The sequence below is a fragment of the Notolepis coatsorum genome, assembly GCF_963971535.1.
Source record: "Notolepis coatsorum genome assembly, contig: SCAFFOLD_1242, whole genome shotgun sequence".
NCBI lineage: Eukaryota > Metazoa > Chordata > Actinopteri > Aulopiformes > Paralepididae > Notolepis > Notolepis coatsorum.
Genome location: NW_028170637.1, coordinates 14,986 through 32,500, shown reverse-complemented (window position 1 = coordinate 32,500; position 17,515 = coordinate 14,986). Strand labels below are relative to the sequence as shown.

The window sequence follows — 17,515 nt, the reverse complement described above, 5'->3', positions numbered from 1 at the left end:
TCGGCCAGGGTCCAAGAACTTCACCTATTCGCCTACACTGCGTGACTTCACCAAGGCCACCAACATCCGCCTTAGCTTCCTTCGCACCAGCACCCTGCTGGGTCACCTCATCTCTAAGGCCCAGCGAGACCCCACCGTCACACGCAGGGTAAGGCTCATCTCTAAGACCTAGAGAGACCCCACCATCACACGCAGGGTAAGGCTCATCTCTAAGACCTAGAGAGACCCCACCATCACACGCAGGGTAAGGCTCATCTCTAAGACCCAGAGAGACCCCACCATCACACACAGGGTAAGGCTCATCTCTAAGACCTAGAGAGACCCCACCATCACACGCAGGGTAAGGCTCATCTCTAAGACCCAGAGAGACCCCACCATCACACACAGGGTAAGCCTCATCTCTAAGACCCAGAGAGACCCCACCATCACACACAGGGTAAGCCTCATCTCTAAGACCCAGAGAGATCCCACCGTCACACGCAGGGTAAGGCTCATCTCTAAGACCTAGAGAGACCCCACCGTCACACGCAGGGTAAGCCTCATCTCTAAGACCCAGAGAGACCCCACCATCACACGCGGGGTAAGCCTCATCTCTAAGGCCCAGAGAGATCCCACCGTCACACGCAGGGTAAGGCTCATCTCTAAGACCTAGAGAGACCCCACCGTCACACGCAGGGTAAGCCTCATCTCTAAGGCCCAGAGAGACCCCACCATCACACGCAGGGTAAGCCTCATCTCTAAGGCCCAGAGAGACCCCACCGTTACACGCAGGGTAAGCCTCATCTCTAAGACCTAGAGAGACCCCACCATCACATGCAGGGTAAGGCTCATCTCTAAGACAGAGAGAGACCCCACCGTTACACGCAGGGTAAGGCTCATCTCTAAGACAGAGAGAGACCCCACCGTTACATGCAGAGTAAGTCTCATCTCTAAGACCTACAGGTAGAGAGACCCCGATGTCCAATGCAGGGTAAGGTCCATCTCTAAGACCTAGAGAGACCCCACTGTCAGGGTAAGGTCCATCTGTAAGACCCAGAGAGACCCCACCATCACATGCAGGATAAACCTCATCTCTAAGACCTACAGGTAGAGAGACCCCACCATCACACGCAGGGTAAGGTTAATCTCTAAGACCCAGAGAGACCCCACCATCACATGCAGGATAAACCTCATCTCTAAGACCTACAGGTAGAGAGACCCCACCGTCACACGCAGGGTAAGGTTAATCTCTAAGACCCAGAGAGACCCCACCATCACACGCAGGGTAAGGTTAATCTCTAAGACCCAGAGAGACCCCACCATCACACGCAGGGTAAGCCTCATCTCTAAGACCTACAGGTAGAGAGACCCCACCATTACACGCAGGGTAAGGTTAATCTCTAAAACCCAGAGAGACCCCACCATCACACGCAGGGTAAGGTTAATCTCTAAGACCCAGAGAGACCCCACCATCACACGCAGGGTAAGCCTCATCTCTAAGACCTACAGGTAGAGAGACCCCACCATCACACGCAGGGTAAGGTTAATCTCTAAGACCCAGAGAGACCCCACCATCACACGCAGGGTAAGCCTCATCTCTAAGACCTACAGGTAGAGAGACCCCACGATCACACGCAGGGTAAGGTTAATCTCTAAGACCTAGAGAGACCCCACTGTCAGGGTAAGGTCCATCTCTAAGACCCAGAGAGACCCCACCGTCACACGCAGGGTAAGCCTCATCTCTAAGACCTAGAGGTAGAGAGACCCCACCATCACATGCAGGGTAAGCCTCATCTCTAAGACCTACAGGTAGAGAGACCCCACCGTCACACGCAGGGTAAGCCTCATCTCTTAAGACCTCCACCATCACATGCAGGGTAAGCCTCATCTCTAAGACCTACAGGTAGAGAGACCCCACCATCACATGCAGGGTAAGGCTAAGAGAGACTCCACCATCACACACAGGGTAAGGCTAAGGAACACATGCTGTACATACAGGTGGTTTTACATTTACATTTACATTTAGCTGACGCTTTTATCCAAAGCGTACAACAGGTCAGCAGGAAGGGTACAACTCTATCAGCTAAGTAACTATGTTCGTCAAAGTGTTGAACATGGGTGCTACAGTCTTGAGTGCATAGTAGTAAAGACATATTAGCATAGTAGGTAGTAATATAGGCAAGAAAGATTATTTAATAGCAAAGTGCATGATAGTAAAAGAGGTAAAAAGGTTAGTTTTCTTTATTTTTCTTCATTTCAGATATGGTTGTCACTTGTTGTCTGAGTTGCAAAGCCGGAACATGTCATCATTTTCATTTAAACGTTGTTTATAAACCTCACCCTTACCGCTTAATGGAGACCTCATGCCTATAACCTAAAATAGAGATGACATTTTTAATAAAAACATTTTCTGATCATAGATTTACGGAGATGTAACGTCAGTGTTTTTTTGACGGGTGGGTAACCTAAACAGGTGCCTCACACCACGCTCACAGCCTTTCAATTGGACAAGACATAATTGACCTATCTCAAACCTTGCCCTATTTTCTTGATCCTCCAATCACAACAGTTCTCCTCCAATCACAACAGCTCTCCTCCAATCACAACAGTTCTCCAATCACAACAGTTCTCCTCCAATCACAACAGTTCTCCTCCAATCACAACGTTTTGCTGATGCAGACACGCTGGCCTGATTCTTCCGCTGGCCTGATTCTTCCTGCTTGCACAATCCTTCTTGTTGAATTGAAACGTTGAAGCTCACTTCAGCCATCAGTGAAATTTGATGAGTGTCAGGACTGGTTTCGACAGCACCCGTCTGGAGCTGCAGGCACAGGATACAAGCGTCTCACCTTAAAGGGATAATCTATCTTTTTAAGAAGCCTATGTGGTTCCTCACACACTGGGGAGTCTTTCACCCTAAGTCTAAGTCTAAGATAAGATAAGATAAGATAAGATTAGTAAGTAAAGTAAGTAAATTTTATTTGTATAACACTTTTCACAGAGAGAACTCACAAAGTGCTTTACATACAACAGAAATAAATTGGAAAATAGAAAAATGAAAAAGCAAGAACCATTCAAATGATAAAAAAAAAAAAAAAAAAAAACACAATGCATCTCAGAGAAAAAAACAGCAGACATATTTTACACCTGGAGGAGAAGCTCAAACATTACCCAAAAGCATGTTGAAACAGTAGTGTTTTTAGCTGATTCTTAAAAATATCCACAGACGCTTAAGATGATAATTTATTAATCCCCTTGGGGAAATTCAGGCGTCAAAGCAGCATGGGGGGGGGGGGGGGATACAGAGCTTCACAGTCCTATACAGTCCAGTATCTATATACACTATAGATACAATATAGAATATAAATACAAATACAATAAAAGTACAAAATACAAGATAGTCCAGTGAGTGCACGTGGATATGAGTTTCGAGTTCTTATGTTCCGAGTTCTGACAATGGCGACCAGGAAGGGAATTGACTAAATTGTGGATATGGGAGAAAAAAGTACAAAAGGCAAAAAAAGGAATAATAAAAGAAAAAAATAATATGTTAGTTCAAGATATGAAACACAAATCATATTTTTCATACCCTTATGGAATTCCAGCTACATTGCAAAAAATTATTCCAATGTTTTGTGCTATCTCGAAAACCAAAACACTGGCCTATACTTCTTTTATTTAATTTTTTTAGATGTAGGCTACTGAAATTATTCCTAGTTAGTGATACATCAAACAGGCTTCTTAAAATGTGGTCTTGTAGAAGTTGTGATCCCTCAAGCTAAAACTGTAGCCTAGGCCTTGAAAACATAGCTTTTTCTTTGTGTTTTGGCCGTTTTTTCCACATGCCAACTGTGTTTTAGGTCACTGAAAACTGACCTTTTTGAAAACTCCTTCCAGGGTGGAGATTTTCTAAAATACACTCGTATGGACGGGTGAAATCGTAGCTTATGGAGAACGCTAACATCATGACCAATGATCCACACTTATATAGATAATCTGCAAACGTATTTCGTCTTACATTTCATGTGAGCGTTACTGTGTTACTGTGTGACGGAGTGATTTTCTAAAACACTGTTGGTGTGGAAGGGTTTTCAAAAATACCCATGTACATGTGGACAAGCCCTGAGAGCAGAGGCCCAGGATATCTTGCAACAGAGCCTCTGTCTCTTGGTTACAATGTACCCTAGACTTAATATATGAGTCAACCTTTATCTTAAGAATGTATCTCAAACATGTCTGAGAAAACTGATTCCAGGGTGCTACCTTTGGGGTTGTCTTGACAAGCTGGAGGTAACAGAGTTCAGGGGATTAACCCAGTTTCAGGTTTTATAATTAAAGTTTGAACTTATTAAACAAAGTGTGACTCACTCCTATGGTGGAGTCAGACTAGACTTGATTTGTTCTGGCGTGGGTTAATATGGCTTGAGTTGCCAAGTTGCTGATAACAAAGCTATTACTGACGCAGTGTTTCCATGCTAACATTTCTCCCTCTTTGTTGACAGTATTACTACAGCATCAAAGACATCAGTGTTGGAGGGCGCTGTGTTTGTCATGGGCATGCACAGTTTTGCGGAGGCCGTAACACAGGCAACCCAAATCAGTGAGTAATGCAATTTATGTATTTATTTTCACTCTCATCATGTCTAGTTAACATTTGTTTTTGTTTGGGCTATAATATCATATGGACCATCTTCTTCATTTGGTCAAATACCATTTTCTCGTGGATAGGTTACAATACGTATATTCTTACTTGACTGAGTTTCACAAGCATTACCAAAGTAAACATTGGACTAAGCCCTCACCCAGTCAAACAAATGTTTCTTTTCTTTATTCATTAACTGGGCTCAATAGTTATCGTTCTGCACAGCCCCCTGCACAGTGGGTGTGGATGAGGGAGGAGGTGGAGGAGAGTGTACAGTGATACAATCTGTTTCTGAGATCCCAGTGATAGTGCAGGCTTTTGCATGAAGGGAAATTACTTCATGTGTTTGTTTCCTGACATCCCAGTTGTAAGGGACAGCAGATTATTTTCGTCGCCCTGATTGCTGGCTGGGATGATGTCAGCGGTTGGCACCAGGGCAAGGGATTGGGGCGTGGGCGGGGGACGGGGACGTGTGCGATAGTCATACCGCTTTGAACCGCCAAAGACAACTAACGAGAGACAATGTAATGATACGCAGATGCCTGACTTTTTTCAATGGTATTTTGGGCATTTTCAAACCTAAAGATTGAGTTCCTATAGCACTATATTATGGCTTAAGAAAGGTTTTATGGGTAAGCTTCAAATACTAAGATGCTTTCAACACTAAAGAAGATACTTTCTAATGACTATGTACTCTAAATGATTTCCTGTCTTCAATGAGAGAGTGTTGCGGCGTCAGTAAATCCAGACGTCTCATCTCCTTTCCTTTAGACTGCAGTGTGAGTGCAAACACAACACCTGCGGCGAGTCATGTGACCGTTGCTGCCCAGGTTTCAACCAGAAACCCTGGCGCGCTGCTACCGCTGACAGTCCCAACGAGTGCCAACGTAAGTACGCTTCTATGTATGTGTATAACGCTTCTTCCCTGACCCATGAATACCAACAAGGTCCTGCAACTATGGCACGTGCTGGCATGGCTCAAACTGAGGGAGTATAGTCACGGTTGGTTAGTAGTAGTACAGCACGTGTACTGTATCTTCTTATGCGTTTACGTCATTATACCACCGCCAACATCCACACCGGCCCGGTCTTCCCTGCTTTAGTGACCCCCCCCCCCCCCCCCCCCCAGAGAAGGTTGAAACTTTTTAAGACTGTCCCATTGCCTCTATTGTTAACTCCAGACTAAATGCCCTCATATGGTGTTGTAGAAACTGAAAGCCTCTGTGAAGAGTTAAGAGGGAATTGCTCTTGTGGTATGTGGCATGAAGAGCACAGTGTGCAGCCAGCCCCAGGACCACTGCTTTCAGTCAGTCAGTCAGTCAGTCAGTCAGTCAGTCAGTCAGTCAGTCAGTCAGTCAGTCAGTCAGTCAGTCAGCTAGATAGCTAGCCAGGCCCATGCCAGTCAGTCAGCCCACAAGTTAGTACCTGGTTCCAACTTGTCAGCAAGCCAACTATAGTCAACCAATCAACAAGCCAAACAACCAGCCAGTTAGTCAGCCATCCAAGATAATTCCAGATGGATTGTAATTACCTTGAACTGTTGACAGTATTCTCTATTCATAGCTGGAGGTGCTGCAACCTGACCTAGTAGCACACTGCGAAACAAGTTCAACTGCATTTAAACAATGGAAATAGTTAATGATGTCATCCGACTGGCGGATACATTTTAATATGTTTTGCATTGCAGTGCAGCCATAGCGGCAGAGAGGGGGACGGGATGTAGAGGAGAGTAGATGTGTACCATAGTGGGTGCTTGAAATGGTTAAAAATAGCATAATGCATTCCTGAATAATTTGTTGATGCATGTTGAAATACAATATGTTTGATATATGTATGTGTGTGTCTGTGTGTCTGTGTGCTTGTGTGTGTGTCTGTATCTGTGTGTGTGTGTCTATGTATGTGTATGTATGCATGTGTGTGTGTATGTATATCTATGTGTGTGTGTGTGTGTGTGTGTGTGTGTGTGTGTGTGTGTGTCTGTATGTGTGTGTGTATCTATATATGTATGTGTGTGTGTGTGTATGTATCTGTGTGTGTGTGTGTGTGTGTGTGTGTTTTGGGGGTTTCCTCGACAGCATGCCAGTGTTTCTCTCATGCCTCTGACTGCTATTACGAACCAGAGGTGGATGAGAAGGGAGCAAGTTTAGACATCTTCGGCAGGCGTGAGGGAGGAGGGGTATGCATCAACTGCCAGGTATGAATTTTATATCAAGTCTAAACCTATTCCTCTGTCTGTGTGTGTGTGTGCACACACATATATTTGGGTGTGTGCATGATGCATGCATGTGCAAGTGTAAATATGTAGGATGATAATCCCACAATGTCTGAGAGACGAGCAATGTTTTTGCAGCTCTGTGTGACTTTGTATGGATCACCTTTGAGTCAGTGCACTGACTGCAGGGCTGTTTTCTTTATCAAATACCTTGTGCAAATGGAAACTTCAATTGAAATCCTTCCCCCGGTTTACATTTCAACCTTCCAAATCAAACACAAAGCCTGCTAGTTAATTTACACTGAAGCCCTGAATCCTACAGATGAAGACCATATAAGTCCGTTTTACATTTTCAGATGGACCATGTTTTAAAACCCTATTATCTAAAGATGGCAAGTTGGAGTGTTGTGTTCATTCATAGCTCAAACCAGTGGAGGTTGGTTGAGTACTTTCAGGGGATGTACATTTACACTTCAAGTGATTTTGTTTGACAATTTGATACACAAGTGTCCAAATAATAAAACAATTGATTCATGTGCAGCATCTGAATGGTCCAAGACAAAACCATGATATGAAAAAAGCTGGCCACACACAACAATGCAAACAGGGGAAATGTTTGCCACAGTAAATGTTTAGATAAGAACTTAATAGAGAATAGAGAACAGCTCTTTCAGTTAGTGTTACGAGTTGGGTAGGCGTGTAGGACCCAGGTGCAGTGTAGAACGGATAAGACGAGGCAGGTGTTGATTTTCAAACAAAAGGAAACTCTTTTATTTAGAGTCTGCAAAAAGGAAACACGCAGACAAAGGTGTATAAACAAAAGGGGAGATACACTGTCTCCAAAACACGTCAGAGCACATAACAAACTCTAATAATGCATTTTATTTAAAGGCGCCTTTCAAAGCACCCAAGGTCGCCGTACAGGGTTAATACACGATAAATGGGGAAAGCAAAGGGGAGAAAGCTATGTCTCCAAAACACATAATGAAAGAAAACATGTCGAGCGACAGCGCTACATAAGCACACAATCAAGATATACACTTGATAAGGCAACGACATGGCAATAAATATACATGGCAAACGAACTTATTCTCCATGGCAGGAGAGATAAGCATTACTCACAACGGTGTACTCACGGGTAGGTTCAGTGATTAACTGACAGCCTGAATAGTAACCAGGAAGAGCATATAAAGCCAACCTAACTAGGCACACCAGGTACCAATGAATGCAAGATATACAGGTTAATCACCATCAGGTAACACTAGGGCTTTTGCTCCCTGAGGAGAGCAAAACCCCAAAAACGTTAGTTAGTTGATAAACCCTATTTATTCTGTTACATTTTGTTTGAATTGTGGGGACTTTCTGATTTCACATTCTTTCTTTTTTATTATGATCATGCTTATTATACTTTTCTTTTCAAATTAGATACAAAAAACGAATAATTATATTTATTTACTGTCATCATTCACCTTCTTTCCACTGTGTCTCTTTAGCGCAACACCGCTGGAGTGAACTGTGAGATCTGTGTTGAAGGCTTCTACAGGCCTTATGGAGAACCTCCTGAGTCTCCCACAGGATGCATACGTGAGACCTTTCACCTCTTATTACCATTCCTCTCCTGACTTGGGCTTTTCAATAGATACTCAGCATTCCATTGTTGTAGCCAAAACAAATTCTGCATTATGGAATGTATGCAGCCAATCATTTTATTACTGAGCAGGTAGAGAAAAATATATGTTGGCATATTTTGAAAATTCTTTGATTGGAAGGAAAATAAAATCGAGTCAGCATCCAAAAGTGTCCGAGACCAAGACAAGTCCAAGTCAAAACAGGTTAAAGACCAAGTCAAGTCCAAAACAATCTAATTGGACTTGAGATTAGGACTCGAGACTGGGACCGGACTAAAGTACTGTAGCGCTACAGTCTACGTCAGGAGATCCTAAACCTTTGAAGTCTATGTCCCAAAATCGATTGAATTAATCTCACCATGGCTGGGAGCCAAGCTCATTGAACTGTAGTACTAACACTCTAGTCATGTGTTGGGAGTCGGGACCCACCCGCGACCCATTTTGAGGCCTCGACCCATAGTTAAAAAAAACAAAACACACAAACCTAGGTATTTGACTGAAGAATGACTAATATGTGAGGCCAAAGCGGAGCGGTGTTCAAAGCTTCTCTATCCCCGGCAGACACCGGCGTGTTGTTTGAGACGGAGACAAATGGCACCATGGCACCACCACCCAGCGGCACCACCACACTTGTATTGTTGCTAAATTAGGCTCCACACTTGTTTACATTGTTGGGATGGCCCCCGGTTGTCCCCTCGTCATACAGTATAAATAGCTGCCAGTTGTGCTCGGGCATTAGGAAGCAGTGGAATTAAACTGGTTGCCCCTAGCACTTTGAAAAGAGAACCAAAGAAGCCATGAAGCCAATTAAGTGAGCTTAGCAGTGGAAGGTGTTGACTCGGGAAATCGTTGACAGTGAAAGCTTATTAGCTATCATTTTCTTTTGGGAAATGTCATGTGTCGTGTTAAATCTAAATGTAGGGAAATCAATTCCAGGCACCTCATGAAGTCTAGATAGATATGTCTGTTACTCCTCTTCTGCACACATTCTAGAATAGATGCATGTCCATGTTTTGTTTAATATCCATTTTGTTTGGAAGGCTTCCTTTGCGCCGTAATGCCATTCAGCAGACCTCCTGTGGATCCGACCTGGCGTGACACACAATATAAATAGAAAATATTATATTTGTTACGACCATGTCAATTATCTGTCATTCTCACTGGTCTCACCATGTTTTTTGCATTAATACTGCCAAGGTATGGACATTGAATTCACAACGATATATTGATGTTGAAATCTTACTAGTAGTGCATTTTAAATCAACTATTCAACGAGTTAAAAAAATTCTATGAAAATGAGAATGAGAATGGTCCTCATTCTCGAATGGACATACGTAAAATTTACCAAGGGATTACAAGGATTACATTCTCGAACGGCTTTGTATTGTAAATTCATTGTAGGATTTATGTAGGATTTACAAACTCGAAAAGGCAGTCGTAAGTCGGACAGACCGGTGTGTGCCTGTGTTTTCAACAGCCTTCTTTGGGACAAGTCCTTGGGGATTGCCATCACTTCAATACAACAGACATCCGTGGAATTAAATAATTATAATGATAATAAATATGACACTATTTTGTATAATTAACAATTACGTTTTACATTTATAGTCATGACTCAACGAACCATGTCTGAGAAACGTCTTGGTGATGATGCATAAGGCAGCGCGCGCGCACGCACACACACACACACACACACACACACACACACACACACACACACACACACACACACACACACACACACACACACACACACACACACACACACACACACACACACACACACACACTGTATATGCGTGCTTAATGAATCGTTACAGTAGGCTTATATTATTCTAATGACTTGTTTTATTGGAAATATATGGAAGTCATACTGTAGAACTGCTGAGTGTATATTTTTTATTTATTTATTTTCGGACATGGTTCGTTGAGTCATGACTGTAAATGTAAAACGTACAGTAATTGTTAATGATACAAATATTGTCGTATTATTATTGTTATAATTATTTAATTCCAATGATGTCTCAGAATCGAAGTGACCACAATCACCATGATTTATCCGAAATTAAGCCTTTAACCAATTTAATCACCTGTGCATTGTATGTTACTATTGCACTTTACTGTTACATTTGTACTCTGGTTGGATGTTGTATTGTACTTGTGCTGTATGATGACAATACATTTGAATCTAATCGAATTGTGATCAGTCGCAAATCGCTTCCGTTGAATAGAAGGGTCAGCACAGCAGAGATGCAATGCAGACCCTCACTTCCATTTTGCACACGGCCCTGGCCTTATAAGGAGCTGGCGGGGGGCATGTCTGTATGCAAATTAAGGTGTACGTGAACGCACTTCCAGTTTAAGAATGAGTGACATACTTCATTCAGTGGAGCACAGCTGCAAAGATTTTGCCCACTTACGAAGACCGTTTCACACGTTTAGGATATTTGTATATGTGTTAGTACGAAATTCTTACCAAGATATTTACAAAGGTACTTACGAACATGTTCGAGAATGAGGACCATGAGCATGTACAGTATGTCCATAATGCAATACTGGTATATATTAGCCATGCATATTTACATTATATTAATGTTGATTCTCATGTGACTACACCAGCCTGCAGGTGTGATGACCGGACGACAGCTGGCTGTGAGATGGGGTCTGGGCGCTGCATCTGCCGCCCTCACTTCACTGGGAACAGCTGTGAGCGCTGTGCTGATGGTTACTATGGCTACCCTCAGTGCACTGGTAAGTTTAACTTTACTTAAATTAAGTAAAGTTGGTGGATGGGTGGGTGGATGGGTCGATGGATGGGTGGGTCATGGATGGGTGGGTGGATGGGAAAGTGGATGCATGTGTTTGTGAAGCATTATTCAGATTCAGATCTTTATTGTCACATCTTCCTATAGGACATATAATTATTTGGTTTTGGCTCCTCAACCTTACAGCAGCAATGGAAGTAGCATAAAATATGTTATATAATACAAAAATACAGTCCAGTGATAATGGTGTGGATATAGTGTGCAAAGTGCATTGTTGAGTGCAGTGTGTGTTTAGAGTGTTTAGATGTGCATATGTATGTGTGTTTGATTGTTCTAATGTTTGTGTGTGCATAGTCCGCGCGCGCGTGTGTGTGTGTGTGTGTGTGTGTGTGTGTGTGTGTGTGTGTGTGTGTGTGTGTGTGTGTATGTGTGTGTGTGTGTGTAGTGGGCAGACAGGTAGCAGGCCATTAGTGTAATTTGTTCATGAGTCGTGACTGCCTGGGGAACAACTGTCCTGGAGTCTGCTGGTCCTGGCCTTGAGGCTGTGGTACCATTTTCCGGACAGCATCAGCTGAAACAGTTTGTGGTTGGGGTCTTTTATAATCCTGCAGGCTTTGCTGACACACTGTCCGTTGTGTATATCCTGGATGGAGGGAAGCTCTAGGCTTTTCCTCACAACCCTCTGTAGCGCTTTCCGGTCGAGTGCAGAGCACTTCCCATACCAGGTGATGCATCCAGTCAGGATGCTCTCTGTTGTGCCTCTGTAGAAGCCCCGTAGGATCTGGGTGGGTGTCAAATAAAAGATGGGTGGGTGCATGGGTTTAAAATAAAAGAGTTGTGTGGATGTACGTAATAAGACAGTTGTGTGGACATGGATGTCAAAATAAAAGACAGTTGTGTGGATGTCAAAATAAAAGACAGTTGTGTGGAACGTGGATGTCAAAATAAAAGAGAGTTGTGTGGACGTGGATGTCAAAATAAAAGATAGTTGTGTGGACGTGGATGTCAGAATAAAAGACATTTGTGGCCTTCCCTTATTATTGTCCATTTGAATCACGGGTGAGAAAGGAAACTCCTACAAAGTCTCTTAATTGAGGAAGTCCTGTTTTGGAAGTCGGAGGAAACATGGCTTTATTTGGAGGCTGTGTGTCAAACTAAGTGACCCCATTCCTTTGATGACTGTCTTTTGAGTTCATGTTTTAACTTTAGCTGAGCTCTTTGGGTTTGACAGGGGAAGCACTGGTTTGACTGAAGCATGCAGGTCCAGTAATGTACCCAGCCCTGCACGGAGGAAGTGGCATGTACTCTATAAATCACAGTATCAGTTACCCTCGATACTTCATTATTTGCAATGTACATTCCACATGTCATACCTGCTTCTTAGCAAGTGGATGCAGATACTACATGCCATGCACTGTACTCTTGTCTCATCTCGTTGTGATTATAGACAGCTGGATCTTGTCAGTGCCTTTTGCAATGCGTGACCTTGTGTTTCAGCACGCTATATTTAAGGTGGCGTCCTGTTCCGTCAGGGGCACAAGCTTCTCTATGGGGCGTCTCCTCTGACCTGTCAGCAATCACCTCACACACACGTCGGTGTGTTTTCATAAGCCCATAGAGAGGAATGTACTTTCAGGTTGTAATATTGCTTATTTATTATTATTATTATAATTTTTAGCCAAGATTTCTTTCTATTGTTTTATAAATTGTAATTATGAGCTCTGAAAGTGAGGAAAATGCAATGTGATGACAACATAGAATTGCCTTGCCTGGGGTGGTTAACACATTGAGTGCCACGCCCCTTCCGGGAAGTGACCACTTCCGTGCCGCCCATTAACCCCATGTAAACGTAGTTGTAGTTTGTAGAACTAAACCTATATTTTATAGCAGGGCTATTCAACTAAATTGTTCAGGGGGCCACATTGTCAGAAACCCAAGGGGCCAGGGGCCGGACTGCCACGGCGCCTCCCCGTGCTATGAATATATGTACACTTGACACAACACGCAACCACATTTTCACAACTTTTATTTAACTACATTGCAAAAGTAGTATACTTTTCAAAAAAAGTGCTTCATTTATGTGCCACATCTGCAACATCTCCTGCAAAAAGTGCTTCATTTATGACTGTGCAACAACTGCAACATCTCCTCTTCAACATTTCAATATAAAAATAAAATAAAAAAGAAACAAGTGCATGATGTGCATCTGAACATTCTAACATCAACACTTGAACAAAAAAACACATTTATAGTGCAGCTGAGCTTATGAAAAAGTGCTTCATGTCTGTGCAACAACAGCAAATCACAGCATCTTATTAGCACTTATTGTCCACTCTTAACTCTCAAACATCAGGGGGGTGGGGGGCAGACAGGCCTAGCCTACATACACACATCTAATGAGAGCGATTGCACTTCTTTGACTGGGCAATGGCAGAGAAAGAGGGTTCATAGGAAGTGAGGGCTACCCGCAAACAGTGATGCAAATGCTCATTTGTCAAGGAGGCACGGTTGCTTGTTTTAATGGCATTCATGTGAGAGAAACTGGATTCACAGGTGTATGTTGAGCCAAACATTGTTAGCACAGATATTGCCAGCGTTTTTATTTTGGGGAATGTCTTGACATGAATACACTTTATCCAAAATGTTGTGGTGGATTCATTCTCAAGTGCCTGCTTCAGAGCAGATGATGCTTGCATGTCAATTATTTCAAGTTGCAGGAGACCTTCATCAATGTGAAGTGATGCAAGGAACTCTTGTCCTTTTGTGGAAATAGCAGCTACATTGGCAAATGGGTTGCTCACAAAATGCATCAATTCTCTGGACATGTCAAATTCATCAAATCGACTTGCAAAGTTTTCCCTCAATTTATCAATGAAATCTGTCATTAATTGAGTGACTTTTGGCTCAATTGTGCGTGTTAACGTTGACATGAAAAGAAAAAAGTAAAAAAAAAAAAAAAAAATATTAAAAAGAAATTTTATTTTTTTATTTTTTTTATTATCATGTAATCTTTGGCGGGCTGGTCAGAATCATCCGGCCCGCGGGCCGCCAGTTGAATAGCCCTGTTTTATAGTATCGCTATGGGTCTAATAACGCCCCTTGAGTCTCATTGAGCTACTTCTGGTCAACGTGCAAAAAACAGATTATTTTTTCATCCGTACATTTCCGTTTGATACTGTTTTGAATATGAACATAGTCCGGCCGCTTCTGAGCAATTCCAGGGAAAAGACAGGAAAACAGCGTTTTTGTGTAATTCAATAAAAAAAATCCGCCTGATTATCGGATCTTCCTGAAATCAACGCTAGATCATCACTATTATCCTTTGTGGAGCACGCATGCAATGTGGTTTAGACCGGCGCCCCCCCCCCCCCCCCCCCCCCCACCCTCTCCTGCATCCCAACAGCAGAACAGCCAGACACATAAACACATACAGCTTCAATCGCAGTAGAAATAAATATCAGATCAACGCAAGCTTTCATATATAGTGTCCTTACCTGGTCTCTGAAGTAATGGAAAAGAAATAATCCAATAATCGCATCGCCATTCCAGTTATCCACAGTGATCGTGCCTCCGACGTTATTGGGCATTGCTCTTCAACGGGCGAGCGGGGTCAGTTGTCCAAGCCATCCCTATAAGCGTGTGTTTTACCGGAGTGTTTAGGACTCGCCCCCACGCCGCAGCTCGGTATAGAAAATAAACGAACCCCTTTCTAACCTGGTGCATTACTGGCCGAAGGCGTTAGAGGGCGGTATAATACCGTCTGCCAGCTTAGACACACTCAGAACAGTATGCCCAAGGTGCCCCACTGAATTATGAATGGATATAGATAATAAAAGAAATAGCGTGACAGAAACGTAGATCTACGTTTCTGGCACTCAACGATCGGACGACAGAACCGTAGATCTACGTGAACGGCACTGAAAGTGTATAATCTTGACAAATTGGAACGTAAATGAATACATCTAAAAGCAAAATTTGGGTTGAATTGCACTTTAATAACGGACTTCTTTCAAACTGCTGAATAGAGTTTAAATGTTTTGTCCCAGGGGCTTGACTTATTTGGCCATTTAAATCTGAGCATTGCTCTAAATCGTTGGGCACCAAATGAATAGAAGAGAATAAAGGCCTAATCTGTTTTACTAGTGAAGAAAGTGTTGTCCTTGCAAGGATCCCCACCTGGCTTCTCTCAGCTAACCATACCCTTGTAGAACACTTTGATTGGCCTGTTTATACAATTGTGAGAAACACATCACATTCCTGGTCAACCACGTATATATACGTTATTGGGAGCCAGTGGTTGACGGCTAAAAACGTATATATAAGTTTTTGACTTGTTTTTTCTTTTATTCGATTTTAGAGAATACCCTATTCTATGTCAGGGAGCTGTATTTTGCCTGGAAAAGGCATATTGGGACTCCGAAGGTGCAGTACCGGCCATATCCTGCTAGTGTATCGAGAATGCAGTAACCCCTGTTCCAGACCGGGTGCCACACTGAAAATGCTGCGGGCGGACTTTTCTATTAACGTGAACCTATGGCTTCACCCGATCGCATTGAATAGTTTTCGGGACCGCCGATTCATTATGCTGTCGTGTGTTATGTCGTGGGCCAAATGGACATAAATTATGATCTACCAGATGGCAATGAAATAATTGGAATATTCTTTTTGGAATCCGACCGGCCACAGGTAAGGACAATTTAAGGCCAATTTCAGCTTGATCGTGCATGGATTTCATAGCCATCCCCCTGATCAGCTATGTTGTGGTAATAACGAATGCCGTTATTGGCAATTGTAACTGAGGGGTACAATTCCCTGACTGTATTGTTAGATATGATATTTAATACCACTACCTCATGTACTTTAACTTCTGGCCACCCAGTACAAGATATAAGTATGATGAACACTTTCCCACCTGATGAAACGAACCAACACAAATGTACCAAATCGAAGGTTTAATACAGCAAAGGGTGTATACAACGATCACTTAATTACATTTATGATTTGAAATATGGAATATGCACTTTTATGGCAAATGAGTATTCGTAGGTAAGTCAACATTGAATGTCCAATCTCTGGTTGCGCAGGGAGTAAGTATACAACCTGGAATATTTAGGAAACGATAGCGATGGTACTTAAATGATTATAGCTGGATACACTAAGGGGGGGGGGGTCCCGCTGGTTGTAAGACAGTAGGAGGGGGGGGTTAGAGAAGCCGCTGGCGGTATCCCATCTGGCCGACGGTGTCTTGGGAGAATCCAAAGTCTTGGACACGGTGCCCACAGAACCTCGGGCCGCAGACGAATACAGCTGGACCCTCTGTGGAACGGTATCTGCCGGTCCACAACGGAGAGACGTGAGGCGACCTCACGTGTAGAGCGCCGTCTCACCTGGAGTCCTCTCCGGGGGGTAATTCCAACACTCAGCAGTGTTGGCCTTTATCCATGGAATAATCAAAGCACACAAAGCATAATCCAAGCCGGGGAAGGCTCGCCGTCGTCTGGGTAGAGTAATCCAATATACAGGTCCAGTCGCTCTTGGCCCGGAGCTCCTCGGATGCAATCACCACTAGGGGTCTGACCAGCCTGGTTAAGCGTCCAGATAACGTCAGGAACGATGGGGGTACTGATAACTGTGGAACTCTAACCGAACGATGCACCATACATAAATAGACTATTATTAGCTTAATAGAATACGTCCAACTCGACGGTATGGTGCCAAACTATGACCATTCAACTATTAATCTACACGATATCTCAATGCCTATTCTGGGGCCAAGTAGGCCTTACTACACCGCACGTGCGTTGTGGGGAGGCTTTTGCGTCTGTCACTCTGTTGGAGGGTAAAGAACTGGACTAAAAGAAAGTTCTACTTTACTGGCGCCATATATATATGCGCTATGAACAAATAGTACCATTCGTATTTCGCCCGACATATTACTGCGCGGAACCGGGGGTTGCCTCGACATGTTAGGCGGCACGATTGAACTTGGACCTAGGGGTATGGCAACCTGGCGCCAGGCTCTCGTCCAATGGTGGAATGAAACTATTATGGGCTGTTTAGTAGAAACGGGGATATTCAATGCATATTGTACAAGGAATATACAGGGGATATCAAACGATATACAAATACAATTAAATATATATATATAAATAAATATACATATTCGGTTTAATCTGATCCTTCACAACAGCCGCCCCCTAATTAGTCCCACCTAATTAGCTAAGCAGAGACAGATTAACCGCACTGTCTACCACTCAAGGTCCGCTGTAAGGGTCAGTCAACTCACAAA

The 17,515-nt window shown here is 43.2% G+C and overlaps 1 protein-coding gene across 1 annotated transcript in view; it reads left to right on the top strand.

The window, feature by feature from the left end:
- Positions 1–17,515, top strand: part of LOC311248477 (laminin subunit alpha-3-like) — a gene marked incomplete at both ends in the record, with an annotated part of 49,425 nt that overhangs the window by 17,520 nt on the left and 14,390 nt on the right. The window contains 6 exons of the mRNA XM_084339352.1: positions 1–148; positions 4,482–4,579; positions 5,393–5,508; positions 6,697–6,815; positions 8,327–8,417; positions 11,081–11,212. The exon at positions 1–148 is cut by the window's left edge and continues 23 nt beyond it. Of these exons, the coding sequence (XP_084195478.1) occupies positions 1–148; positions 4,482–4,579; positions 5,393–5,508; positions 6,697–6,815; positions 8,327–8,417; positions 11,081–11,212 (704 nt within the window). The remainder of the gene's footprint in view (positions 149–4,481; positions 4,580–5,392; positions 5,509–6,696; positions 6,816–8,326; positions 8,418–11,080; positions 11,213–17,515) is intronic.